The sequence below is a fragment of the Cherax quadricarinatus genome, chromosome 25 (assembly GCF_038502225.1).
Source record: "Cherax quadricarinatus isolate ZL_2023a chromosome 25, ASM3850222v1, whole genome shotgun sequence".
NCBI lineage: Eukaryota > Metazoa > Arthropoda > Malacostraca > Decapoda > Parastacidae > Cherax > Cherax quadricarinatus.
The window spans coordinates 2,498,779-2,526,690 of record NC_091316.1 but is presented as its reverse complement, the minus strand read 5'-3'; the positions used below and the strand labels follow the sequence as shown (position 1 = coordinate 2,526,690).

The window sequence follows — 27,912 nt, the reverse complement described above, 5'->3', positions numbered from 1 at the left end:
ATAATCTTGTTCTTTTTATAAGTTTGTTACAAGGAACACTAAAACAAAATGGTCTAGAGGCTATAATCGTAACAATGATAACTGCACTTATATGTACATGTGCCTAAATATATTTACTTACTAGCAGTTTTTGCCCAACTTGTTTGTAATTAGTAATCACTGCGATAAGACTGATTTCAATCAGGTGCAATGTTTGCATCAAGTTTATTTAGGTGCAGGTACAGCACATGAGTACAAATACCATACATTGTGTATTATTATTATAACCAAAACCAAACGTTAAGCCCGGTGGCCTGGTGGCTAAAGCTCCCGCTTCACACACGGAGGGCCCGGGTTCGATTCCCGGCAGGTGGAAATATTTTGACACCTTTCCTCACACCTGTTGTCCTGTTCACCTAGCAGCAAATAGGTACCTGGGTGTTAGTCGACTGGTGTGGGTCGCATCCTGGGGGACAAGATTAAGGACCCCAATGGAAATAAGTTAGACAGTCCTCGATGACGCACTGACTTTCTTGGGTTATCCTGGGTGGCTGACCCTCCGGGGTTAAAAATCCGAACGAAATCTTATCACTAGGGAACTATACACGTTAAACAAAACTTATTTCCATGAACTAGGAGGTAGATTTTTTTTTTTTTTTTTTTTTTGGAAGGCTGATACGTATGGACCCCAGGAGGGCCCCAGGTATCCTACAGGACCTCTAGGTGTCCTAGAGGACCCCCAGGGGTTCTAGAGGACCTCCGTGTTCCTCATCATAGGCACAAAACATACTTCTCGTTCTCATCCTCGTCGAGGACCTCGATGTCTGGCAAGGCTTCAATCTGCTGATTGTCGTCCTCGTCCACGAAGTCAAATAAATCATCATCGAAGCACGCCATCCTTCCTGAGCCTCGTCTTGTTTACTGTTAGTACTGACTATCTACCATCGAACGTTCTTGCCAGCGAACATTCCTCCCAGCGAACCTCCTTGCCAGCGAACATTCCTCCCAGCGAACCTCCTTGCCAGCGAACATTCCTCCCAGCTAACCTCCCTGCCAGCGAATATTCTTCTCAGCTAACCTCCCTGCCAGCGAATATTCTTCCCAGCAAACATTCTTCCCAGCAAACATCCCTACCAGCCAACATCCTTCCCAGCAAACATCCCTACCAGCGAACATTCATGCAACCAGCAAACATTTTTCCCAATGAACTTTCTTCCCAGCAAATTTCCCTACCAGCAAACATTCTTCCCATTCTTTGCTATTTTTTTCCCAGTTAATATTCTTCCCAGGGAACCACCCTTCCAGTGAACATTCTTACCAACGAACCTCCACTACCAGCAAACATTCTTCCCAGCCAACCACATAAGCAAATATACTTCCCAGTGACATCTTTCTCAGAGCACCTTCTCATCAAACATTCTTCCCAGCACACCTCCAGTTTAGCAGAGAACCAGTCCTTTGAGAAATAGTTACATTCATGGGGGAGCACTAAACTCATGGGTTTCATACAGCACATGGGGAATGGGAAACATTTAGGGTCAATCCAAGAAAGCACAGGTCCAATTCCTTAGATAAAATCATGGAAGTTCCCTTCAATGGTTTAGGAAGTGCAGCATGTCAAGAGTCAATTAAGTTATTATTGATGATCCTGGCTAATCACAGCTAATGAAAACGATTAATCAAATTTAAAAGCATGCCAATCCCATATCTATCACTGACAGTAAGGTTATCATGTTAGGACTTTTAGGATGGGTTTCCTCAGGTTAGATTACATTTCTTACATTTGAACGTAAGTGTCCATGAAATACTAATATTGGAGATTTTTAGGAATAAATTATTCTTGAACTCATGAGGACCACATCTGCCCAGTAACTCTTTCCTGGAACTTCCTTCCCAGCACACCTTACTAGTGCCTCCTCCCTAGAACTTCTTTCCCAGCACTGTACCATCACCTCCTTCCTATCACTTCCAGGCCAGCACATTTCCTTGGTACACTTCCTTCCTGGAACCTCTCCTTCTTAGAGCCCCCTCTTTCCTGGCACTGCCACACAGGTATAAACAAAATTATATACTAACATACAAGTTCAATGCACCAAAACTTAACTATCAGCAAATGATGTACATTTTGAGTAAAAATAATTTTGATATGCAACAGTAACCATGATTTTTAAAAAGTTGAAGAGTGCAAAAATTAGAAGGAAAGCACTTACTTGACCTGGGTCTCATTCTTAACATTGCTGGTACAGAACTGACAAACTCCATTGCGGCAAAATATTGGGAAAGCAATTTCTTAAGATCTTACAAGAGAAACATTTTCAGTCCAAACCCATCTGGAAATCTGCACCACTGGATTTTCCCTTTCATAACAATATGCTTTATAACATGTCACTTATTTTCTTTGAATTTATATCCTGTCAAATATTACATTCAGGAAAGGGAGGGGATGACCTAAAACTTTAGGGGAATGGGAGGCAATCACTGTAGATTCTAAGCACTCAGTTAAGTAAAAATAGGAGTTGGTTAAAACTCAGAGGTCATACAGTGCAAGGGAAATGGGATACAATCCAATTCAATCCAAAGAAAGGGAAAACCGGCCCACTTCATTGGATCAAGAGCCCATCACCAGCATAAAGATGCCTTCCTTTGAGGGATCAACTTCCTCATACACCTCTTCTTTGGTTAATGGGGTTAAGAAGTGGACAGTTATTTTGGTACCACCTTTTATTCTATATATTCAAATCCAGACTGAATAGATTCAGAAGTATGGAGATGGTTTTCACTCTTTTGACAGGATAGGTCACTGCAAAGCTGCTAACTCATTAATGCTTAAGTTCACACTGAAAGATGTCAATTTCAGATATAAGTTTAAGAAAGGTGGGAGGGAAAGAGAATTACATAAAGTAGTAACAAGGATCACTGCATGTCAGCAAGAATGATAATAAGATAACAGAGTACAATGGTAGTCTTTATTGAATGACAAAGAAATAACCCAAAAAAAAGTTTCTTCTGCATTTTAAGAGCTTTCATAGCTCTTAAAAAATGTATAAAAAGTAACTTGTCCTTTTACGTTACAACTTGTATACCAGTACTATAAAATTTATATTTATGAGAAATATTTGCTGAAAATTAAAACTGAAATTACTGCATTAAAAATTTTTTTTTAATACAATCAAAATTACCACAAATTAAAAGGCCTGGTTATTCACCGACGTCGCCTCTCCTTTCTGCTCCTGAAAAACAAATATATACATCAGGTAACATTAAAGAAAACAGTACAGAAGAAAATATTAATACAGGTACTTATAATGTAAAAACCTAATACAGTATCTAAGTAATTAAACTCTGGTTAATACTGAGCCAGGTAATATATTAACTAGCCATGGAATGATTAAATTACGGAGACTGAGGGAGGTATCCCATCTCTTACATCAATCTCTCTCTCACTTTAGAACCTATCACTACTACACCAAGCCCTCCCACCTGCAAGATATTTTGTGAAGAAAAATTCTATATGCATTATTTATTAATAAATACTGTACGTATATTGTTTCAACTCGCAAAATTGTAACACAACTGCAAATTAGGGAATAAGTGGGACCTGAACACCACGCCAGCAAGTCCTAAAACTCAGCAAGCCAGTGGATGAGTGTTATCAGAGCTAGCTGGCTGAGCAGTTAATGCCAGGATTCACTTGCCAGGGATTCAAGCCTCACCTATTCCATGATCTATTGATATTGTCTGACACCAATATCTTACTCATGTATAATATAATAGCTATTGTAAATAATTTTAATAATTATCAACGTTGAAACTATTTCAGTACAGAATATTTTTACACATTTCTATCACTAAAATGTCAGTAGCATGCACTAAAGTTTACTTGACAAGTAATATAACCCTCAGAAAAACCTGACTGAACAAGCAGTCAATAGATAAAGCTCTCCGCTGCCCCTGCTGCAAATAGAAATTCTCTCAAAACTGGTCACAGATATGCAATGGTTGGGAAACACTTACTTTCTTGGCCCTTTAACAAAGCACCATTCCACTGTGATTGTCTGGCCAAGAATCTGTGTTGAATTGAGCCCATCCAGTGCTGCTTGAGCTTCCTTGAAGGTCTCAAACTCTACTAGAGCATAACCCTGGAAAGGAAATTCAAAGAATTTATCACTGCACTTTTAATGAGTGAATTCAAACATACAACACTACACTTCTACTAAAATGCTTAACAATTCGTACTTGCTTGATGTGCTCTTGGATTATGAGTAAGGTAACATTTATAGAGGAATTCAGAGAAACCAGATAACTGGACTTAAGTCCTGGAGGTGGGAAGCAATGCCTGCACTCTAAGGGAAGGGTGGGGATGTTGCAGTTCTGAAGGTCATCTGAATTGTGATGTTTGAAAGCTTCTGGAAAGACTGCTATTGAATAAATGATGGTGAATGTATTTCCTTTTCTTGGAGAATCACCCTACCCTGGTAGGAAACAGCCATGGAAATAAATGGTATAAAATACCGACACAATGGAAATATAAACACATATGCAGTATAATGTGATCCTTTATTGACTACGTTTCGCCCAACAGTGGGCTTTTTCAAGTCACAAACAGAACTACCTGGGGTGGAAGGAACGGGAGTATTTATAGTCAGGTTCAGAAAGCTGAGGTCAGGTGGAGAATGCTGCATCTGATGATGTACCAAGTGGGGTTATAGAGTCTAAAATCTTGGGTAGCTTGGAAAGGAGATTGGATAAGTTTGTGAGCAGACCTTCTACAGTGTTCTTGTGTGGGAATGCTATCCCACATAAGAACACTGTAGAAGGTCTGCTCACAAACTTATCCAATTTCCTTTCCAAGCTACCCAAGATTTTAGACTCTATAACCCCACTCGGTACATCATCAGATGCAGCATTCTCCACCTGACCTCAGCATTCTGAACCTGACTATAAATACCCGCATTCCTTCCACCCCAGGTAGTTCTGTTTGTGACTTGAAAAAGCCCACTGTGTGGGCAAAACGTAGTCAATAAAGGATCACATTATACTGCATATGTGTTTATATTTCCAGGAAACAGCCGTGTTAAAATATATTGCAAAAAAAAATATTAGAGAAAAGTGGATAAAATATCTGGAAAGAAAAAACCTAGTGACTAGTAAACATTTCAGCTTTTGGTCTGGAAATTTCTGTACTGTTTATCAAATTTATTTAGCTATTTTAAATCAGAGAAATTATTTAAAAAAATGGCAGAAGAGAAACTAGTTTGGAAACTTCAAAATACAGTGGACCCCCGGTTAACGAACTTTTTTCATTCCAGTAGTATGTTCAGGTGCCAGTACTGACCGAATTTTTTCCCATAAGGAATATTGTGAAGTAGATTAGTCCATTTCAGACCCCCAAACATACACGTACAAACGCACTTACATAAATACACTTACATAATTGGTCACATTTGGAGGTGATCGTTAAGCGGGGGTCCACTGTATATGAATAAAAGGCACATATTATTTTGCAAGGATAAAGTGAATTGTCTAGGCAGTAGGTTGGTAGACAGCAATCGCCCAGGGAGGTACTACCGTCCTGCCAAGTGAGTGTAAAACGAAAGCCTGTAATTGTTTTACATGATGGTAGGATTGCTGGTGTCTTTTGTCTGTCTCATAAATATGCAAGATTACAGGTAAGTCTTGCTACTTCTACTTACACTTAGGTCACACTACACATACATGTACAAGCATATATATACACACCCCTCTGGGTTTTCTTCTATTTTCTTTCTAATTCTTGTTCTTGTTTATTTCCTCTTATCTCCATGGGGAAGTGGAACAGAATTCTTCCTCTGTAAGCCATGCGTGTCGTAAGAGGCGACTAAAATGCCGGGAGCAAGGGGCTAGTAACCCCTTCTCCTGTATATATTACTAAATTTAAAAGGAGAAACTTCAGTTTTTTCTTTTGGGCCACCCCACCTCAGTGGGATACGGCTGGTACGTTGAAAGAAGAAGAAGAAAGTGAATTGTCTAGGCAGTAGGTTGGTAGACAGCAATCGCCCAGGGAGGTACTACCATCCTGCCAAGTGAGTGTAAAATGGAAGCCTGTAATTGTTTTACATGATGGTAGGATTGCTGGTGTCTTTTCTCTGTCTCATAAACATGCAAGATTTCAGGTACATCTTGCTACTGCTACATGCACTTAGGTTACACTACATATGCATGAGCAAGCATATATATATACACACACACACACATCACTCTGGGTTTTCTTCCATTTTCCTACTAATGCTTGTTCTTCTTTATTTCCTCTTATCACCATGGGGAAGTGGAACAGAATTCTTCCTCCGTAAGCCATGCGTGTCATAAGAGGTGACTAAAATGCTGGGAGCATGGGGCTAGTAACCCTTTCTCCTTTATACATTACTAAATTTATAAAGAGAAACTTTTGTTTTTCTTTTTGGGCCACCCTGCCTTGGCGGGATATGGCCGGTGCATCGGAGAAAAAATGTGAATCGTGATAAGAAGAAAAAATAATTTCTAGAAGTGTCACATTATACGTAAGTGTAATAATTTGAAAAGCCCCTAGTACAAAAAGTATTTTGGGAAATGCTCTACTATTAATCTGTTTCCAGATGATGAAAAAAAATCTGCAAAATTAACAATAAAAATTAATGTCCACTCTATACAAGATGACATATTGAGCAAATTGAGTAACAGATAAGTGATGGACTGTAGCATTGATAAATGCTGTGTGATGGAAATGGAAGAAGGCAAAAAACATAGATTCTGTGAAAAAAATCTGTATTATACAGAGAAAGTTATCTACGAATTGTTAATAAAATATTATCACCAGATCACAAAAATAAAATTATGAAAAATGCATATGCTCCACTGGCTAACCATAAAATAGTTTTCATAAACATATAGATGGAGCATGTAGCTGCTCTAATGTTCAAACCTAAAAAAAAAAGAGATAGAAAAGGTCCAACGATGAGTACAAAATGAGCCAAAGCTAAAAAATATGAATTAGAATAAAAGGCTCCAAATACTGAAGTTGTCCATGCTGATTGATAGGCAGAAAAGAATATATGACAACATACACTGTTGTAAAATAATATGAAAAAGATAATGATGATTACAATACTGCGTGCTGTCAACAGGGATAACAAGAGGCCACAGAAGTAAATTAAGAAAAAATGGAACTAAATGGATAATGGGAAATTTTTCCTTTAGTGGAAAAATGGAATAATCTGAAGAGGATATAATAAATGTTACCACTGGAAATTTTTAAAAATTATATAATGAACAGGATACCATGTGCAATGCTCTGCTCTACTGCGGCAAACAGGCACTGACTTACCTTGAGGAATCCAGTCCTGCGATCTAGATTTAGATGAATGTTCTTAATCTCTCCATATTCTGAGAATCTATCATGAATATCATCCTCTTGTGCCTCTTCATGGACACCAGTAACAAAGAGAATCCAGCCCTCTACCGCTGTGTGGGAGTTCACATTATCAACTCATCATTAATATAAAAAATGTATACATATGCATTATTATTATTGCTATAATAAATTTACACAAAAATTATAATCAAGTTAGGGAAAATTATAATTAATTTAAGCAAATATCATAATCAATTTAATCAAAATTATAATGTATTAAATTAATATGGAGACACTAAGACAGTAAGATTTAAAAAATATAATTAATTTTTAAATTCAATAATATGCAAACAGATTAGAATAAAGTTAAATGATGCACTGGACAAAATAGCTGCAATAAAAGACAGTAGTACAATAAATATGTTGAAATACAGTACTGCTATAAAAAGAAATTACAAGGCTTTATAATATCATTACTTCAAATATAAGGTAAATTCTGAACAGATTCTGATCTTCAGGAAGGAATATTAAGTTTTTTAAGATCTCCTTGACCAGCCTGACCGTGGCACCTGTCAGACTGATCTGCAAGCATCAGCACCCTGGCTAGTCAGACTGTCAGATAGGTGGTCTGATCACTGAAATGAGATAGCATTTACTAACATCTCTGTGGTCCAGGTTCATCATCTGCATCATCTACCTCCATGCCCTCATAAAGGATGTCTTGTCTGTCTGTGCGATCATCACCACCAAATCCACGGCCCTTTCGCTTTTTAGCCCTCTCCTTGAGTTTGACCAAGCCTTCTGAAAATAAACCGATATTCTGATATAAATACTATTTATTTATACAAAGCATTCATGTAAATAATATTGTAGTTAGACCTCTCAGAGAAAATGTTTTGATGCCAGTGAGGGGCTCTTTATCTAAGGCATTGAACCAGTCTTCCCCTTCCTTGGATCAAGCTTGATTGCCCCCAATTCCCCATGGTTTCAATGTTTCTCAATAATAATAATTATAATAAAAAATATAATACTATACTAATATTACTACTACAAATAATAATAATGATAAATGTACTATATTCAGATTAAACCAAATCTACAAATAACATTCTGTATCATTTCACTAATATGAAAACTGTTCATCAGTATTTTTTGTCTTTTAATACTCATCAGTCATTCTTTATTTGCACCCAAGTACCACAGATCAACAATTCAATGATTCCAAGAGAATGCAACATTTGCTGAGTTTATTACAATATAATCACTTAGCAAAGAATCATGAAGGCAATATGTCAGGGGTCTCCACAAGCTGGGGGCTTTTTTAGTTCCATCACAGGCACAAGAAATAAAAAAGCATTCTTTGGATTATTAACTCAAAATCCACAAAAGCTAAGTGGTGTTGCTTATTTCTGTTTGGGTTTTTCCCAGTCCTTTCCAAGGATAAGGCCGATAAAGCAACCAACACTTAGATACCCATTTGCTGTGGAAGCTGAAAAACCAACAGCTGATAAAAAGATACTATGGCAAGCTGGAAGCTTTTATTGAGCAGAAGCGCAAGGCAAAGAGGTAAAAAAAAAAAAATGATTCTCAGGTCTGACCATATGTCTTGCCCTGCCCAGGATTAAACTGAAGTCCTTGTAAGCCTAAGCTCACAAACTGAGGAACCAGAGTTCGGTCCCTAGACAAGTGGAAATATTGGGTATGTTTCCTTACACCAGCTGGCACTGATCAGTACCTGGATGTCAGCTGACTGTTGTGGGTCATGTACTGTGGGAAAGGACTAGAGGACTCCAATGGAATTCAACTAATCTGAAGATAGAGGCTTTAATGAGTTATCCAGGGTTACTAACCATCTAGGTTAATAATCCAAATAATTTTTTCCTCAATGAGCTATGCAAGCTAACACTGTATATCGTAAATGTACAATATTTATTATTCATTTGGAGAAATTTGTCATCCTTTCCCTAGGAAGGTGTACCTGATTGTTTCCCTTAGTATGAACTATAAAAAATAGGTCTTCTGTGGCTGAATGTCTTTCATCATATAGAGGTATACTATAGATTGCAAACTTGCATAAGGACCCAGCTTCAGTACTTGATCAAGAAGATATACTGTATGGGTAAGTCTTCTTATACCTGCTGTCCCTGATCACCTAACAAATATATACTGTATCAGGAAGTTAATAAACTGTTCTGGGTTACTTCCTGTGAAAAGGACCAAAGGACTTCAACAGATATAAGCCACACTGATCAGCATTTATAAGCACACAAAAATAGATTAATCATCCAGGGTTAATAACCCTAGAATAGATTAATCATCAAGGGATAATAACCCTAGAATAGATTAATCCTCCAGGGTTAATAAACTAATCCAGGGTCCAGAGTTACTAACCCTCAGAAACTCTTTCTTCTCATAGGTTTTTATAACTGTTATGAGCAGTCTTTGTATATTACCTCTGGATATTAAAGATGATGTACATTATGTTGAAATGAGATACACAACAGAGGATCAGAAGAAAATGAATCCTCTTTTTTATTTTTTGCAGAGCTATGCTGACTATATATATACATGTAATACAATTTATATATGCAATAAGATCACAGTAAAAAGGTGATATCAAAATATGCAAAACAACCACTGTGAAAGGATAGTGAAATTCCAAGTGCTTTCATGACTTCTCACATTATCAAGGAACTTGATAATGTGAGAGTCACAAAAGTGCTTGGAATTTCACTATCCTTTCACAGTGGTTGTTTTGCACAATTTATATATAATACAAATCATTATTATGTACTGTTAAGAATAATATACAGCACATATGGCATGTATAAATGGAATGATTTTGATGGAAATAAATTTTATTAAGGAATTGTGGGGGTGATCCTAGGTTAAGCCATCATATTAGCATAAATAATTATTTAAATACATTATGCAATACTATACAAATTTGAACACATACTTCTTATATGGATTACAATACTTTTACGAAGTCCCAAACCAAACAAATAAATTAAAATGAGTTGACCAAATTTTGCTCCAACTTTCACTGACAGTCACCAGCTTGATTCATTACTATGTATAACAGCTTGTACGACTATATTTAAACTATAGTCATAACCAATAGTAACAATTATGTCTTTAAATGTAATGATTACAATTATGGGGAAGCACTATACCCGTTGGGATAATACAAAGTCTAGGGAATGGAAGGTAATCAGGTCTGTTTCATGCAATGGGAAATCAGATTTAATTATTATAATCATGAGCCCTTCATCGTAGTCAAGGAAACTCCTTGGAGAGTATTATTATTATTATTATTATTATTATTATTATTATTATTATTATTATTATCTACATGTAAATTCTTGGATTACAAAATCCTGAACAAAACTTGCTACACATTGTTACAGTCTATTCCTCAAACTCCATCACCTTCAGGATAATAATTCTCTCGTCACACTACTCTCTCATCATCCCTGGTGTCTCTCACATTGGTAAAGTATTACAAGGAGATTACTCACGATCGCCATCTTCATCAACTTCAAACTCCTCAGCATTCTCAATGTCGAGAACATCCGCCATGGTTGCTGCTACTGCCTGATGTGTCCTCCTCCACTACCCCCTATCCCCACCCAATTATTATTACATTCGTGAAGCGCTAAACCCGTAAGGACCATACACCTGATTATTATTATTATAATCAAGGGGGAAGCGCTAAACCCGGAGGATTATACAGCGCCTGGGGGGGGGGAATGTGGAAGGCATTCAGGCTTAATTCGGGGAACTGGAGCACAGATCCAATTCCCTAAATCAAGAGCCCCTCACCAACATCAAGGAACCTTCCTTGAGGGGTTACACCTGATGAATAGAAGGCATCAGGTTTAATCTAAGGAAGTGGATGGCAGCTCCAATTTCTTGCATCACGAGCCCTTCGGCAGACTTTATTGGTTCATCATTGGTTCAATTCTAATGATAATCCAATCAAGTTGAAGTTGACACTAATGTATGAAGCTTAAACATCTACTTTTGAAGTGCGAATTATTATTGTTGTTGTTATAGTCATGAGGAAAAGCTAAAACGTAAGGGTCCAAAAACCGCATAGGGAACAAAAGGGTAATAATAACAATAATAATAATAATAATAATAATAATAATAATAATAATAATAATAATAATAATAATAATAATAATAATCTTTATTTCTACATGTACATAACACAACGTATACAGACCTGACTGTCATCTTTTTTTTTTTATTTAAAGCAATGCAAATACAAGGTGGTATAAATACACAGAACAGATTAATACACAAGAATCCAAAATGACCCTAAACACGTAATATCCACACCATACATTACAGTGGTATTACACTCTCACACACCATACATGACAGTGATCTTACACTCTCACACGCAACATTCGACATTCATTATCATACAAAAGTATTATTACCGATAGTGACTTAAAATTCACTGGTTATGCAGAGCATTTCGGGCAACTTTGGTTAATTTTGTCCCCAGGATGCGACCCACAATAGTCGGTTAACACCCAGGTACCTTCGTACTGCTAGGTGAACAGGGACAGCAGGCATCTTAAGGAAAAACGCGTGGTTCGATCCCCGTACCGGGGATCGAACCACGGACACTGAGATCAGTGCGCTATCAACCGAGCGCACTCAGGACAGGATATATCCAATTCTTCAGTTGAAGAACCCTTCACCAGTCTTTAAGGGTGGAATTATGGTAGTACATGGAAAAGGGTAGATAGCATGTAAATATAATGTAAATATAAATAACTCAATTTACCTTATTCCTACCATATCTCCTTTATAGTATAATAATAAGATATTAAAAGGACCCCAATGGAAATAAATCACTTTGACTTGTTTTGGGTCATCTTAGATAATCTATACATATGCTGTTATGTATGATTACAGCATATGTGCCTGTATAAACGTACTAGCACAGGACCTTAGGGTTTATATGGAGGCTTTCTGCTGGGGACTAACTACATACAGTTAATTTAGTACTGTCAATTTCATTAGTTTAGTTAATACAATTAATAGATAGTGGGGGTTAAGATAATATAGCAGGAGGCTGTCCCTCTATCTTCCACAACCTGTGCCCGCATTTTCGTGGATATTTAATAGGAAAGGTGGAAGAATTGAAATTCTGTTAATACTACTGTCATTTCAGGCACTGCTACTACTGCTACTGTTGCTACTGCTGCTATTGCTGCTACTGCTACTAATGCTAGTTATTACTACTTGATACTACTGCTATTACTACTAGCTACTACTACTAAAATTTTTTTTACTTGATGGAACTTAACCTACTGCGTCCAAGGTGAAGCTTTCAGTACGGTCAGTTAGTGTATATGTTATATATGTATATGTATATGTATATGTATATATATATATATATATATATATATATATATATATATATATATATATATATATATATATATATATATATATATATATATATATATATATATATATATATATATATATATATATATATATATATATATATATATATATATATATATATATATATATATATATATATATATATATATATATATATATATATATATATATATATATATATATATATATATATATATATATATATATATATATATATATATATATATATATGCCAAACAACCACTCTGAAAGAACAGAGAAATTCCAAGCGCTTTCGTGACTACTCACATTATCCTTGATAATGTGAGTAGTCTAGTCACGAAAGCGCTTGGAATTTCTCTATTCTTTCAGAGTGGTTGTTTTGCATATTTTGAAATCACCTGTTTACTGTGATCTTATTGCATATATATATATATATATATATATATATATATATATATATATATATATATATATATATATATATATATATATATATATATAATATATATATATATATATATATATATATAAATATATATATATATATATATATATATATATATATATATATATATATATATATATATATATATATATGCGTTATATATGTAGAAAGTGAATCATAGACCTTGAGCCTGTAAGCTAAAAGTTCATTTTTGAGCTGAAGGAGGTCATGACCACTTTTAGACTTAGGTGCTACCTAAAAGTGATTATATGGTTTCATATGACTCTTTAGCTTTAATGAGTCCAAGGAAAGAAGCTATCCAAGAGCTGGTTATGGTGAAGAAGCAGCAAAGATCTTCAGTGTTGTCTCGACAGTAAAGAGTAATTAATGTTAGTACCACTTTGTCATGGATTTGCTTTCAGCATGGTTATACTATTCATTAACACTGTTTACCTTTAAGGTATTATGTTCTTAATGCATAAAATCTCTGGTAATTAAGAGATAAAATTGAGTAGCTTTAAAAATCTGTATTGTTGTATCCCCTTGTTCATTAGTCTTAATTTAATACTAGCCTCTCACTTCCTCTAACCTGGTGTGATTTTTAAGTTTCATCATATATTTACTGTATGGCTTAATTATGACATATTCATATTTATCTATATTTTCTGTATAATTTGGCCGGGGTGAGAAAAGTGGTCGCTTATTAGAATTACGGGAAGCGCTAAACTCACAGGGGTCATATGGGAGGCAATCAGGTTCCATCTCAGGGAAGGACAGGTTCATTCTCCATGACTCAAGAGACCGGCAGCAGCATCCAGGTGCCTCCCGTCAGGCACTGCTTGACCGAAAATTATTATTATTATAATCAAGGGGGAAGCGCTAAACCCGGAGGATTATACAGCGCCTGGGGGGGGGATGTGGAAGGCATTCAGGCTTAATTCGGGGAACTGGAGCACAGATCCAATTCCCTAAATCAAGAGCCCCTCACCAACATCAAGGAACCTTCCTTGAGGGGGCTTGACCGAAAAGATATACGAGGAATCGTTAAATAAGGGTGATGAAATTAAGCGCTAAACCCATATGGGTCTTAGCGCTGCATCTCAGGGTGATGTAACATTAACCCCTGCACATTTAATTTACATTAAGCCAGCCAGGAAGTCTTTGGGGGTAACCCGAGTACCGGGCTCACATGTAGTACCTTTTTTTCTCGATTAATGGGCTCATATAGCACCTGGGGAAAGGGAGCATTCAGGTTTGATCCAAGAAAGAGGACAAGTCCAGTCCCTTAGATGAAGAGCTCCTCACCAGCATCAAGATACTCCCCTTGAGGGGAAGGAGAAAACTCTTGCTTACAACGTGTTAAAGACTTATGCTACTGGATGTTAAAGAGGCGATCCATGAATTTTTATCCCTTTAAAGTTGATAAATGTATTGTCACATCATCCCTGATGTTTCTTTCACACATATAGTACTCGAAGAAGAATACTTACCATTGTCAGAAACTGAAATCTCGGACACACTAGCTAGTACATCTAAGACGTCCGCCATTGTTGCTGCTTTCTGAGTCTCCCACCTCCACCATCTTGCTATACTTTATATTAAAAACTGTTTCAGGGAAATACATTCAGCACATAATTTAAAAAAAAATAATTAAATTAAAAAAATAATTCATCTAGAAGGTCATCCAGCATTTTTTACTCTTTTATTTGCATGGAGTTTGAAGGGAACAAGAAGCACATCTTTGACGAATTTATTGCCAATGTAATATTTTAATTATAACATATGATGACACTAAATAAATAGAGTGATGATATCAAAACATTGCTTAATTCACTAAGTAGGAAATTTTAATTAATAATATTATATACCTCTGGTAAAAAATGACCTCATAAGTGTTCAACATGCCTGGGTGTACAGCTATCATTATCAGTAGAACACATGAAAGTTATTTTCTGTGTTAATTAGTTCAGTTGTATGTATATCATGGAAACCAGTGATGAACAGAGTGAACATATATTTGTTCAAGTCACCATGAATACTACTAATAATCTAATAACAAGTGGAAGTATTCACAAAATTCCTCACACAGTTTGCTAAGTTTCACTGAGTGATTATGTCGGAGGATCTCACCTTCAAGGACCATAACATTGTATCAATCGCATCTGCTAGAAAAATGACAGGATGGATAATGAGAACCTTCAAAACTAGGAAGGCCAAGCCCATGATGACACTCTTCAGGTCACTTGTTCTTTCTAGGCTGGAATATTGCTGCACTCTAACAGCACCTTTCAAGGCAGGTGAAATTGCTGACCTAGAAAATGTACAGAGAACTTTCACGGCGCGCATAACGGAGATAAAACACCTCACTTACTGGGAGCGCTTGAGGTTTCTAAACCTGTATTCCCTGGAACGCAGGAGGGAGAGATACATGATTATATACACCTGGAAAATCCTAGAGGGACTAGTACCGAACTTGCACACGAAAATCACTCACTACGAAAGCAAAAGACTTGGCAGACGATGCACCATCCCCCCAATGAAAAGCAGGGGTGTCACTAGCACGTTAAGAGACCATACAATAAGTGTCAGGGGCCCGAGACTGTTCAACTGCCTCCCAGCACACATAAGGGGGATTACCAACAGACCCCTGGCAGTCTTCAAGCTGGCACTGGACAAGCACCTAAAGTCAGTTCCTGATCAGCCGGGCTGTGGCTCATACGTTGGTTTGCGTGCAACCAGCAGCAACAGCCTGGTTGATCAGGCGCTGATCCACCAGGAGGCCTGGTCACAGACCGGGCCGCGGGGGCGTTGACCCCCGAAACTCTCTCCAGGTAAACTCCAGGTAAGACAGTTTAAGAAACATGATAAACAAAATCATTATAAACACCCAGTAATTTCTGAAAGTTTCGACATTAATCATTGTCAACTAAATAACACCAAGTGTTAAGCTTCGTCAAAAGTACGAATAAATGGTTTAAAAAAAAAACGACAAAATGATAAATAAGACACTTGTGCAACACTTGGGAATCTAGAATATTTTGCAAAAGTTTCGCCAGTCAGTGGCTTCCTCAGTCCAGTACTTAAAGTGATGGAAGATGAAGAGAAGTTTGAGGTAATCAGTCCCTCAGCCTGGATTCGATGTCTTCAGTCCAATAATCTCGGTGAAAGTGCAGCATATTAGGTTAGGTTAGTAATGTTCAGGAAACAAAACAAGTGTTTCCTGACGCTTGTCTTAGTCACATGATGACCCACACCTGAAACTTTTTGTCATCTGACTGAGGCCTTCCGCTGGCTTACCGGTCCATCCCTTTAAAAAAATTATGGCTATGATTATAACCACTATAGGTTTAAACCAGAGTACAGGTGGGGTTGAACTCGCGGTATGTACGTCATAAAACTCCGGCCAGCGCGTAAACCATTGGCCTAGAGTTTTATGACACACTTGCCACGAATTCAACCCCACCCGCACCCTGGTTTATTTGCGATCGTGTTATTACAATTTTGTGAGTAAAATAAGATTTTGTTTGGATTTTTAACCCAGGAAGGTTAGCCACCTAGGATAACCCAAGAAAGTCAGTGCGTCATCGAGGACTGTCTGTCTTATTTCCATTGTGGTCCTCAGTCTTAAGAATCCCCCCAGGATGTGACCCAGATCAGTCCACTAACACCCAGGTACCTACTTTGTGGAAAATTACATTTATCTGAATGTATCATTATGTACATAACAGTAAATGAATAAAGATAATTATTATTTATCAGTTAGACAAGTAGGAATTTGGGACACCTAGGTCGCAAAAAATGTCCCCCTTCGATACCTACCACTGTCATATCCACAAGTTGCTCTGGACCTATTAATTATAAATGAAATATACACACCAGGAATTCTGGTAAATATATAAATTTGTGGACTGTATATTAAAATTAATAAATTTTATATATATATATATATATATATATATATATATATATATATATATATATATATATATATATATATATATATATATATATATATATATATATATATATATATATATATATATATATAAACACATTTATATAGCAGAAGGAGAATATATTTTAATCATAACACTCACCAATTTGACTGGAGATTAATGTGTATCATACTCAGAAAACCTCACTGTCTATCTATGAAAATAACACTGGCCAGGTTACTACATAAGACTTATCTGAGGTTCCTGGAGCTGTCTTGTCCAGTCGCCTGATATCTCAAGTTATGCAGGAATGCACATCCAACAATTTCGTCTCCTATTTGAGAGGTGTCAGCCCAATTTTAACCTCTAGAGCACGAAAAATTCTTCCTATTACACCAACGTTTCTAATCCAAATTCAAACAAAATGGCGACTGTCCATCTTTTAAAAATACACTTTTATTAAATATAATATAGGGCATCTATTTACCTATAAATTACCGTATTTCCGGAAAATATATAGTATTTTCCACATGCTTGCTAGGTGAACAGGACAGCAGTGTAAGGAAATGCGTCGAAATTTTTCCACTCCGCCGGGAATCGAACCCGGGACCTCCCCGTGTGAAGCCAAAGCTTTGCCAGCCAGGCCACCGGGCCCCATTGTAGTTTTATTATTCATGCAGCATATTCACAGAAATGGGAATTTTATACTGCAGACAGATGAAGCAGTGGTAGGCGGAGTCATAAGAACATAAGAACGGAGGAACACTACAAAAGGCCTACTGGCCCATACAAGGCAGGTCCTTATCAAAACGACCTTTTCCCAAAGCTACCCAAGAATTAACTCCCGTACCCAATGACACTAATCAAACCCAGCCCCTCCCACTCATATATTCGTCCAATCTCTTCTTAAAGCTACCCAAGGTCCTAGCCACTAGTGGAAGTAGGTCACAACTACATGTTAGCCAAACAATGAAAAATTCCCTTCATCAAGATCCCAAGATACTGTCGTGTCTGACACTCAGAATTCAGACAAAAACTTTAGAAAAAAATAATTGTGCTTCACGTATTTCTCTTAAACAATTTCTAATATATCTTATTAAATTTACATTATTTTTTTTTCATTTTGCTTGAAGTTTCAATTTAACATTATATTTTAATAAATTATGTTCTTTTTTCTTTTTTCACTAAACTGACAATGCGAAATTTTCACTAAAATTTGAATTTGTAGATGAATGGTTCACAGAACCGACATGTTGATAAATTAGACACATGTGCAACTCTTGGGTATCTTTATTGAGGAAACGTTTCGCCACACAGTGGCTTCATCAGTCCAGTGGCTAAACGTTTCCTCAATAAAGATACCCAAGAGTTGCACATGTGTCTAATTTATCAAAATTTGTATTAAAATACTCAGTATAAATATTAATGATACACGATAATAGAATACGTAAGCAAGGAAAGATTTTTTAATGTCATTGTGTTGGCCTCCCGAGGAAATTTCTTCTGCATTTAAGTTGAAAATAAAATTACATATATGTATATATATATATATATACATATATATATATATATATATATATATATATATATATATATATATATATATATATATATATATATATATATATATATATATATATATGTCGTGCCGAATAGGCAGAACTTGCGATCTTGGCTTAAATAGCAACGCTCATCTTGCCATATAGGACAAGTGAAAATTTGTGTATGCAATAATTTCGCTAAAATCATTCTGAACCTAACGAAAAAAAATATATTTCACTGTGTTTGTTTAGTATTAAATTATTGTAAACAAATCTAAAATATATTTAGTTGGGTTAGGCTAAAACAAATTGTTCATGTTATAATTAGGTTAGGTAAGTTTTCTAAGATTCTTTTAGAGCAAAATTAAAATTTTTTACATTATCACTAATGAAAAAAATATATTTTTAAACGTATAAGAGAAAATTTTAGAAAGGACTTAATTTTAAATGAGTTCTTGCTAATTGACCAGTTTTACATATTCGGCACGACATATATATTTACCTGGAGTTTACCTGGAGAGAGTTCCGGGGGTCAACGCCCCCGCGGCCCGGTCTGTGACCAGGCCTCCTGGTGGATCAGAGCCTGATCAACCAGGCTGTTGCTGCTGGCTGCACGCAAACCAACGTACGAGCCACAGCCCGGCTGATCAGGAACTGACTTTAGGTGCTTGTCCAGTGCCAGCTTGAAGACTGCCAGAGATCTGTTGGTAATCCCCCTAATGTGTGCTGGGAGGCAGTTGAACAGTCTCAGGCCCCTGACACTTATTGTATGGTCTCTTAACGTGCTAGTGACACCCCTGCTTTTCATTGGGGGGATGGTGCATCGTCTGCCAAGTCTTTTGCTTTCGTAGGGAGTGATTTTCGTGTGCAAGTTCGGTACTAGTCCCTCTAGGATTTTCCAGGTGTATATAATCATGTATCTCTCCCTCCTGCGTTCCAGGGAATACAGGTTTAGGAACCTCAATCGCTCCCAGTAATTGAGGTGTTTTATCTCCGTTATGCGCGCCGTGAAAGATCTCTGTACATTTTCTAGGTCGGCAATTTCACCTGCCTTGAAAGGTGCTGTTAGTGTGCAGCAATATTCCAGCCTAGATAGAACAAGTGACCTGAAGAGTGTCATCATGGGCTTGGCCTCCCTAGTTTTGAAGGTTCTCATTATCCATCTTGTCATTTTTCTAGCAGATGCGATTGATACAATGTTATGGTCCTTGAAGGTGAGATCCTCCGACATGATCACTCCCAGGTCTTTGACGTTGGTGTTTCGCTCTATTTTGTGGCCAGAATTTGTTTTGTACTCTGATGAAAATTTAATTTCCTCATGTTTACCATATCTGAGTAATTGGAATTTCTCATCGTTGAACTTCATATTGTTTTCTGCAGCCCACTGAAAGATTTGGTTGATGTCCGCCTGGAGCCTTGCAGTGTCTGCAATGGAAGACACTGTCATGCAGATTCGGGTGTCATCTGCAAAGGAAGACACGGTGCTGTGGCTGACATCCTTGTCTATGTCAGATATGAGGATGAGGAACAAGATGGGAGCGAGTACTGTGCCTTGTGGAACAGAGCTTTTCACCGTAGCTGCCTCGGACTTTACTCTGTTGACGACTACTCTCTGTGTTCTGTTAGTGAGGAAATTATAGATCCATCGACCGACTTTTCCTGTTATTCCTTTAGCACGCATTTTGTGCGCTATTACGCCATGGTCACACTTGTCGAAGGCTTTTGCAAAGTCTGTATATATTACATCTGCATTCTTTTTGTCTTCTAGTGCATTTAGGACCTTGTCGTAGTGATCCAATAGTTGAGACAGACAGGAGCGACCTGTTCTAAACCCATGTTGCCCTGGGTTGTGTAACTGATGGGTTTCTAGATGGGTGGTGATCTTGCTTCTTAGGACCCTTTCAAAGATTTTTATGATATGGGATGTTAGTGCTATTGGTCTGTAGTTCTTTGCTGTTGCTTTACTGCCCCCTTTGTGGAGTGGGGCTATGTCTGTTGTTTTTAGTAACTGTGGGACGACCCCCGTGTCCATGCTCCCTCTCCATAGGATGGAAAAGGCTCGTGATAGGGACTTCTTGCAGTTCTTGATGAACACAGAGTTCCATGATTCTGGCCCTGGGGCAGAGTGCATGGGCATGTCATTTATCGCCTGTTCGAAGTCATTTGGCGTCAGGATAACATCGGATAGGCTTGTGTTAATCAAATTTTGTGGCTCTCATAAAAAATTCATTTTGATCTTCGACTCTCAGTCTGGTTAGCGGCTTGCTAAAAACTGAGTCATACTGGGACTTGAGTAGCTCACTCATTTCCTTGCTGTCATCTGTGTAGGACCCATCTTGTTTAAGTAGGGGCCCAATACTGGACGTTGTTCTCGATTTTGATTTGGCATAGGAGAAGAAATACTTTGGGTTTCTTTCGATTTCATTTATGGCTTTTAGTTCTTCCCGCGATTTCTGACTCCTAAAGGATTCTTTTAGCTTAAGTTCGATGCTTGCTATTTCTCTGACCAGTGTCTCCCTACGCATTTCAGATATATTGACCTCTTTTAGCCGCTCTGTTATTCTTTTCCGTCGCCTGTAAAGGGAGCGCCTGTCTCTTTCTATTTTACATCTACTCCTCCTTTTTCTTAGAGGAATAAGCCTTGTGCAAACATCGAGTGCCACCGAGTTAATCTGTTCTAGGCATAAGTTGGGGTCTGTGTTGCTTAATATATCTTCCCAGCTTATATCGGTTAGGAATTGGTTTACTTGGTCCCACTTTATGGTTTTGTTATTGAAGTTGAATTTGGTGAATGCTCCCTCGTGACTAGTCTCATTATGTCGGTCTGGGGCTCCACGCACACATGTCTGAACCTCAATTATGTTGTGATCTGAGTATATTGTTTTTGATATGGTGACATTTCTTATCAGATCATCATTGTTAGTGAAGATGAGGTCTAGTGTATTCTCCAGTCTAGTAGGCTCTATTATTTGCTGGTTTAAATTGAATTTTGTGCAGAGATTTAAAGCTCGTGTGAGTGTGAGTTTTCATCAGAGCTGCCTCCTGGTGTTATTACTGCAACAATATTATTTGCTATATTCCTCCATTTTAGGTGCCTTAAGTTGAAATCCCCCAGGAGCAAGATGTTGGGTGCAGGAGCTGGAAGATTTTCCAGACAGTGGTCAATTTTTAACAGCTGTTCCTGGAATTACTGGGATGTTGCATCCGGAGGCTTGTAGACTACCACAATGACTAGGTTTTGGTTCTCGACCTTTACTGCTAAAACTTCCACTACATCATTTGAGGCATTAAGCAGTTCTGTGCAAACAAATGACTCTGCAATGTACAGGCCAACCCCCCCCCCTTTTGCCTGTTCACTCTGTCACATCTGTATAGGTTGTAACCTGGGATCCATATTTCGTTGTCCAAGTGATCCTTTATGTGGGTCTCAGTGAAAGCCGCGAACATTGCCTTTGCCTCTGCAAGCAGTCCACGGATGAAAGGTATTTTGTTGTTTGTTGCTGGCTTTAGACCCTGTATATTTGCAAAGAAGAATGTTATCGGACTGGTGGTATTGTTGGTACTGGGGGGGGGATTTTTTTTCCGGCATTAGTATCTGTATCTGTTGGTTTGGAGTGGATATATATATATTTATATATATATTTATATATATATTTATATATATATTTATATATATATTATGTGTATTTGCCGCAGGGCGACAACTGATCAATTCGGACTTCACGGTCTCGTGTGTCACACAGCAGAAGGGAAGTATGCCAGGCATGAGGAGGTCAATGACATCATAAAGAGAAGCCTCGCCACAGCCCGTTGCCCAGCTCAATGGGAACCCCAAGTGCAGATGTCTGACGGAAGTCAAAAGCGTCCTGATGGAGCCAATATGCTACCTTGGAAGGATGGAAAGCAGATTGCCTGGGACTACACATGTGCTGCCACATTGGCAGACACCTACTTGCCATACTCCGTAGTGGAAGGGGGTGGACCTGCCAGCCACAGGGAGACCCAGAAGATCCGCAAATATGAAGACCTTCCCCCTTGCTATAACTTCATCCCAATAGGGTCGGAGACCCTTGGAGCATGGGGCAAGTGTGTTCTAAAGTTCCTAATAGAGCTGGGTGGAAAGCTCATCATAGAAACCAAGGACCACAGGGCGACCAGGTTCCTCTTTCAGAGACTCAGTGTTGCGATCCAGAGAGGAAATGCCTGCAGCATTCTGGGCACGCGGCCCACCGCCGGGGAGCTGGACGAAGTATTTGAGATGTAGCTCTGAGTTACCCATGTTGTTTTACTTTATATCGTATTTTTGTGAATGTTTTGTCAATGTATTTTGTCTTTAAATAAAATATATATGAAATATAGGGGGTGGTAGGAGAAAATTCTCAAACAGCTTCAGGGAGAATCTTAAGTTTTCCCTGATGCAAGTTTATTCTTTTCTCTGAGGATGAGGGTCCCCAGGACAGTTCTAGAGGTGGTACCTCCCTATATATATATATATATATATATATATATATATATATATATATATATATATATATATATATATATATATATATTCTTCTTCTTTCAACGTACCAGCCGTATCCCACTGAGGTGGGGTGGCCCAAAAGAAAAAACTGAAGTTTCTCCTTTTAAATTTAGTAATATATACAGGAGAAGGGGTTACTAGCCCCTTGCTCCCGGCATTTTAGTCGCCTCTTACGACACGCATGGCTTACAGAGGAAGAATTCTGTTCCACTTCCCCATGGAGAATATATATATATATATATATACATATACATATATATATATATATATATATATATATATATATATATATATATATATATATATATATACATATATATATATATATAATATATATTTCTGCAATCTAGCATAGTAAATTATAACTTAGATAAATGAGTGGGTGACTGCAGTATATTTCTTCCAAAAGCATCATTTTATAGAACAAATATATTAATGTAGGGTAATATATATATATATATATATATTCGACATAATGTACAAGGACAATAAAATTACCAAAAATAATAACATGAGCAGGATATTTATTTGTACACCAATAATTTATACAAAAATATTGTGGAATTCTCTCATTGTATGACCCAAACGAGTTTAGAGCTTTACAGGAATTTAATAAGAATAATAATTACCAGGTTGTAAGCCTCTCCATAACATTAAAGAAATTCCTTTCCCTACAGGTTGTACTATATAAAAAATTTAAATATTATGGACAAGATAATAATAATAATAATAATAATAATATACATATAGGAAAATATATATACTTTCCAGTCTTACTATATCTCATGCTGTACTTTTTTCTAAAGAGTTGTATTTATATAGCCCACGTGGGTTTAGCGTGTTCATGAATATAATAATTTGTGTGTGTGTGTGTGTGTGTGTGTGTGTGTGTGTGTGTGTGTGTGTGTGTGTGTGTGTGTGTGTGTGTGTGTGTGTGTAATTTATATATATGTATGTAATTTATACAGGCATTTTAGTCGCCTGTTATGACACGCACTATCAAATATTTCCTACATGGATTATTCATTACAAAATTTACGTAAAATAATTACTAAAATCTTTGCAAAACAGCCACTGGGGAAGTTGAATGATAGCTCTAAGACTTTCGTGTTGCAACCAACACATAAACTTTCAATGTTGCAGAAATAGAGTAGGAAATCCAGGCAGATTCGTTCAACTATAAGTAAGTAAGTAAGTAAGTAAGTTTATTCAGGTATACACAAATACAGTTACATAGAATTATCATACATAGCAGCATATGTGTAGACAACCTGGGATAACCCAAAAAAGTCAGACAGAGTGACTTATTTCCATTGGGGTCCTTTTACCTTATTATTATAATATAAAGGTTATAATATTTTCTTATTAATCATTGTAACTATCTATAACGTAATAATTATCTATAATTATAATTACTGTACTTATAATTAGTTTTATAATCATGTAAATAATTTTATAAAAGTTTAACTTAGAATTAAATATAATTGTAACTTTTATAAATAATTAATTACGGTATCAACCTTCGTTACGTATAATACATATCTACAAAAAAATTCAGTAACTTTCTATAATAGTTTTCAATAAGCATCATAACTTATAATAATTTATCTCATCATTAATTTAGCTACAAAAAAATCAAATTGTATAAAAATCACAGCCATTATCTATAATCATTTAAAATAGTGAGAATTTATGATCCATATTATTCGTTATCAATCATAATCACAACTTGTTATAATCACAATTATAATCTTAATGACTATATTTACAACTTAGTGTTAGAATGTGGGGCAGAAGTTTGTGGTTATAGGAGGGTGGGTGCAGGAGGAAAGAGGAGTTATTGGTGGAATATGAAGTAAAGGGTGTGATAAAAGAGAAAAGGTAGCTTATAAGAGGTTTTTACAAAGCGGAAGTGTTATAAGAAGAGCAGAATATATGGAGAGTTAAAGAAAGGTAAAGAGAGTGGTGAGAGAGTGCAAAAGGAGAGCAGATGATAGAGTGGGAGAGGCACTGTCAAGAAATTTTAATGAAAATAAGAAAAAATTTTGGAGTGAGTTAAACAAGTTAAGAAAGCCTAGGGAAAGTATGGATTTGTCAGTTAAAAACAGAGTAGGGGAGTTAGTAGATGGGGAGATGGAGGTATTAGGTAGATGGCGAGAATATTTTGAGGAACTTTTAAATGTTGAAGAAAGAGAGGTGGTTATTTCATGCATTGGCCAAGGAGGCATAACATCTTTTAGGAGTGGAGAAGAGCAGGATGTGAGTGTGGTGGAGGTACGTGAGGCATTACGTAGAATGAAAAGGGGTAAAGCAGCTGGAACTGACGGGATCATGACAGAAATGTTAAAAGCAGGGATAGGGGGGATATAATACTGGAGTGATTGGTATTTTTTGTTTAATAAATGTGTGAAAGAGGGGAAGGTACCTAGGGACTGACAGAGAGCATGTATAGTTCCTTTATATAAAGGGAAGGGGACAAAAGAGATTGTAAAAATTATAGACGAATTAGTTTACTGAGTATACCAGGAAAAGTATATGGTAGGGTTATTATTGAAAGTATTAGAGGTAAGACAGAATGAAGGATTGCAGATGAGCAGGGAGGTTTCAGAGTGGGTAAGGGATGTGTAGATCAAGTGTTTACATTGAAGCATATATGTGAAAAGTATTTAGATAAAGGTAGGGAAGTTTTCATTGCATTTATGGATTTAGAAAAGGCATATGATAGAGTGGATAGGGGAGCAATGTGGCAGATGTTGCAAGTATATGGAATAGGTGGTAAGTTACTAAATGCTGTAAAGAGTTTTTATGAGGATAGTGAGGCTCAGGTTAGGGTGTGTAGAAGAGAGGGAGAATACTTCCCGGTAAAAGTAGGTCTTAGACAGGGATGTGTAATGTCACCATGGTTGTTTAATATATTTATAGATGGGGTTGTAAAAGAAGTAAATGTTAGGGTGTTCGGGAGAGGGGTGGGATTAAATTATGGGGTATCTAATACAAAATGGCAGATGACACAGTTACCTTTTGCTGATGATACTGTGCTTATGCGAGATTCTAAAGAAAAATTGCAAATGTTAGTGGACGAGTTTCGGAGAGTGTGTAAAGGTAGAAAGTTGAGAGTGAACATAGATAAGAGTAAGGTAATCAGGGTATCAAATGATTTAGATAAAGAAAAATTGGATATCACATTGGAGAGAGGGAGTATGGAAGAAGTGATTGTTTTTAGCTGTTTGGGAGTTGACGTGTCAACGGATGGGTTTATGAAGGATGAGGTTAACCATAGAATTGATGAAGGAAAAAAGGTGAGTGGTGCATTGAGGTATTTGTGGAGACAAAAAACGTTGTCTATGGAGGCAAAGAAGGGAATGTATGACAGTATAGTGGTACCAACACTATTATATGGGTGTGAAGCTTGGGTTGTAAATGCTGCAGCGAGGAGGCGGTTGGGGGCAGTGGAGATGTCCTAAGGGCAATGTGTGCTGTAAATATTATGCACAAAATTAGGAGTGTTTTAAATTAGAAGTGTGGAGTTAATAAAAGTATTATTCAGAGGGCAGAAGGGTTGCTGAGGTGGTTTGGTCATTTAGAGAGAATGGATCAAAGTAGAATGACATGGAGAGCACATAAATATGTAGGGGAAGGAAGGCGGGGTAGGGGGTCGTCCTCGAAAAGGTTGGAGGGAGAGGGTAAAGGAGGTTTTGTGGGCGAGGGGCTTGGACTTCCACCAAGTGTGCGTGAGCGTGTTAGATAGGAGTGAATGGAGACGAATGGTTCTTGGGACCTGATGAACTGTTGGAATGTGAGCAGGGTAATATTTAGTGAAGGGATTCAGGGAAACCGGTTATTTTTATATAGCCGGACTTGAGTACTGGAAATGGGAAGTACAATGCCTGCACTCTAAAGGAGGGGTTTGGGATATTGGCAGTTTGGAGAGATATGTTGTGTATCTTTATATATGCTTCTAAACTGTTATATCTGGGCGCCTCTGCAAAAACAGTGATTATGTATGAGGTGAAAGTGTTGAATGATGAAAGTATTTTCTCTTGGGGGATTTTCTTTTTGGGTCACCCTGCCTCGGTGGGAGACGGCCGACTTGTTGAAAAAAAATATACAACTTTTTGACTTCACGGTAGTGATAATTCCAAAGGAATTAATACAATTGGATGACATTTTATTATTATTATTATTATTAGTAGTAGTAGTAGTAGTAGTAGTAATAGTAGTAGTACTATTCACAGGGAAGCGCTAAAACCGTAAAGTATTAGCGCCTGGGAATACTTTACGAGCATCAAGGAAGAGGGACGCTGTAGGCAAAATCCTCAGGCTCAATGACCCACACGGGTTTAGCGTTCCGGATAAGTAAAATAATTTAAATGTTTTCTACTTGTGGTTAGGTGTGCTGTCAAATTCTTTTCCTAATATACTGGCTCTTTCTAAGATCATATACACTTAATAAACTCATACAAATGAATGTATCTTAGTAACTGTTACCATCACACTTAGAGGATTTTGTAATTCATTGACAGAATATATAGTTCGATTTCCGGGCGGGAAGAAATGTAAGGGCGAGTCTCCTTACGCAAATAATAAAGCATCTATTGGAGCTACATTTCACTCGCTAGGAGGTGAACCAGCATGAGCACTGCTTGGACACACACGGTATGTAACCTGGAGTGAAGTGCATGGTAGGAGGGGCTATCTTGAAGGTA

General features: G+C 37.2%; 2 protein-coding genes across 4 annotated transcripts in view; both read right to left on the bottom strand.

Annotated features, from left to right (window-relative positions):
• The window catches only part of Mtr4 (exosome RNA helicase Mtr4), a 43,812-nt gene extending 42,841 nt beyond the window's left edge, over nucleotides 1–971 (bottom strand). The window contains exon 1 of the mRNA XM_070088555.1: nucleotides 770–971. Within this exon, the coding sequence (XP_069944656.1) occupies nucleotides 770–876 (107 nt within the window). The 5' untranslated portion in view covers nucleotides 877–971. The remainder of the gene's footprint in view (nucleotides 1–769) is intronic.
• Nucleotides 972–2,931: 1,960 nt separating this feature from the next.
• Nucleotides 2,932–14,777, bottom strand: tsu (40S ribosomal protein S12 homolog tsunagi). 3 transcript variants are annotated; one of them, XM_053778621.2, is made up of 5 exons: nucleotides 14,696–14,777; nucleotides 8,006–8,146; nucleotides 7,319–7,455; nucleotides 3,994–4,118; nucleotides 2,932–3,209 (listed from the first exon to the last, which is right to left on the bottom strand). In XM_053778621.2, exons 1-5 carry the CDS (start codon nucleotides 14,751–14,753, stop codon nucleotides 3,182–3,184), a joined length of 489 nt encoding a protein of 162 aa, XP_053634596.1. In that variant the 5' UTR covers nucleotides 14,754–14,777; the 3' UTR covers nucleotides 2,932–3,181. The 3 variants fall into 3 exon arrangements, with proteins under 3 accessions (XP_053634596.1, XP_053634595.1, XP_053634594.1); XM_053778620.2 differs by lacking the exon at nucleotides 14,696–14,777 and adding an exon at nucleotides 10,867–11,087 and having other exon boundaries at nucleotides 8,006–8,143; XM_053778619.2 differs by lacking the exon at nucleotides 14,696–14,777 and adding an exon at nucleotides 10,867–11,080.
• Between the last annotated feature and the right edge of the window lie 13,135 nt (nucleotides 14,778–27,912).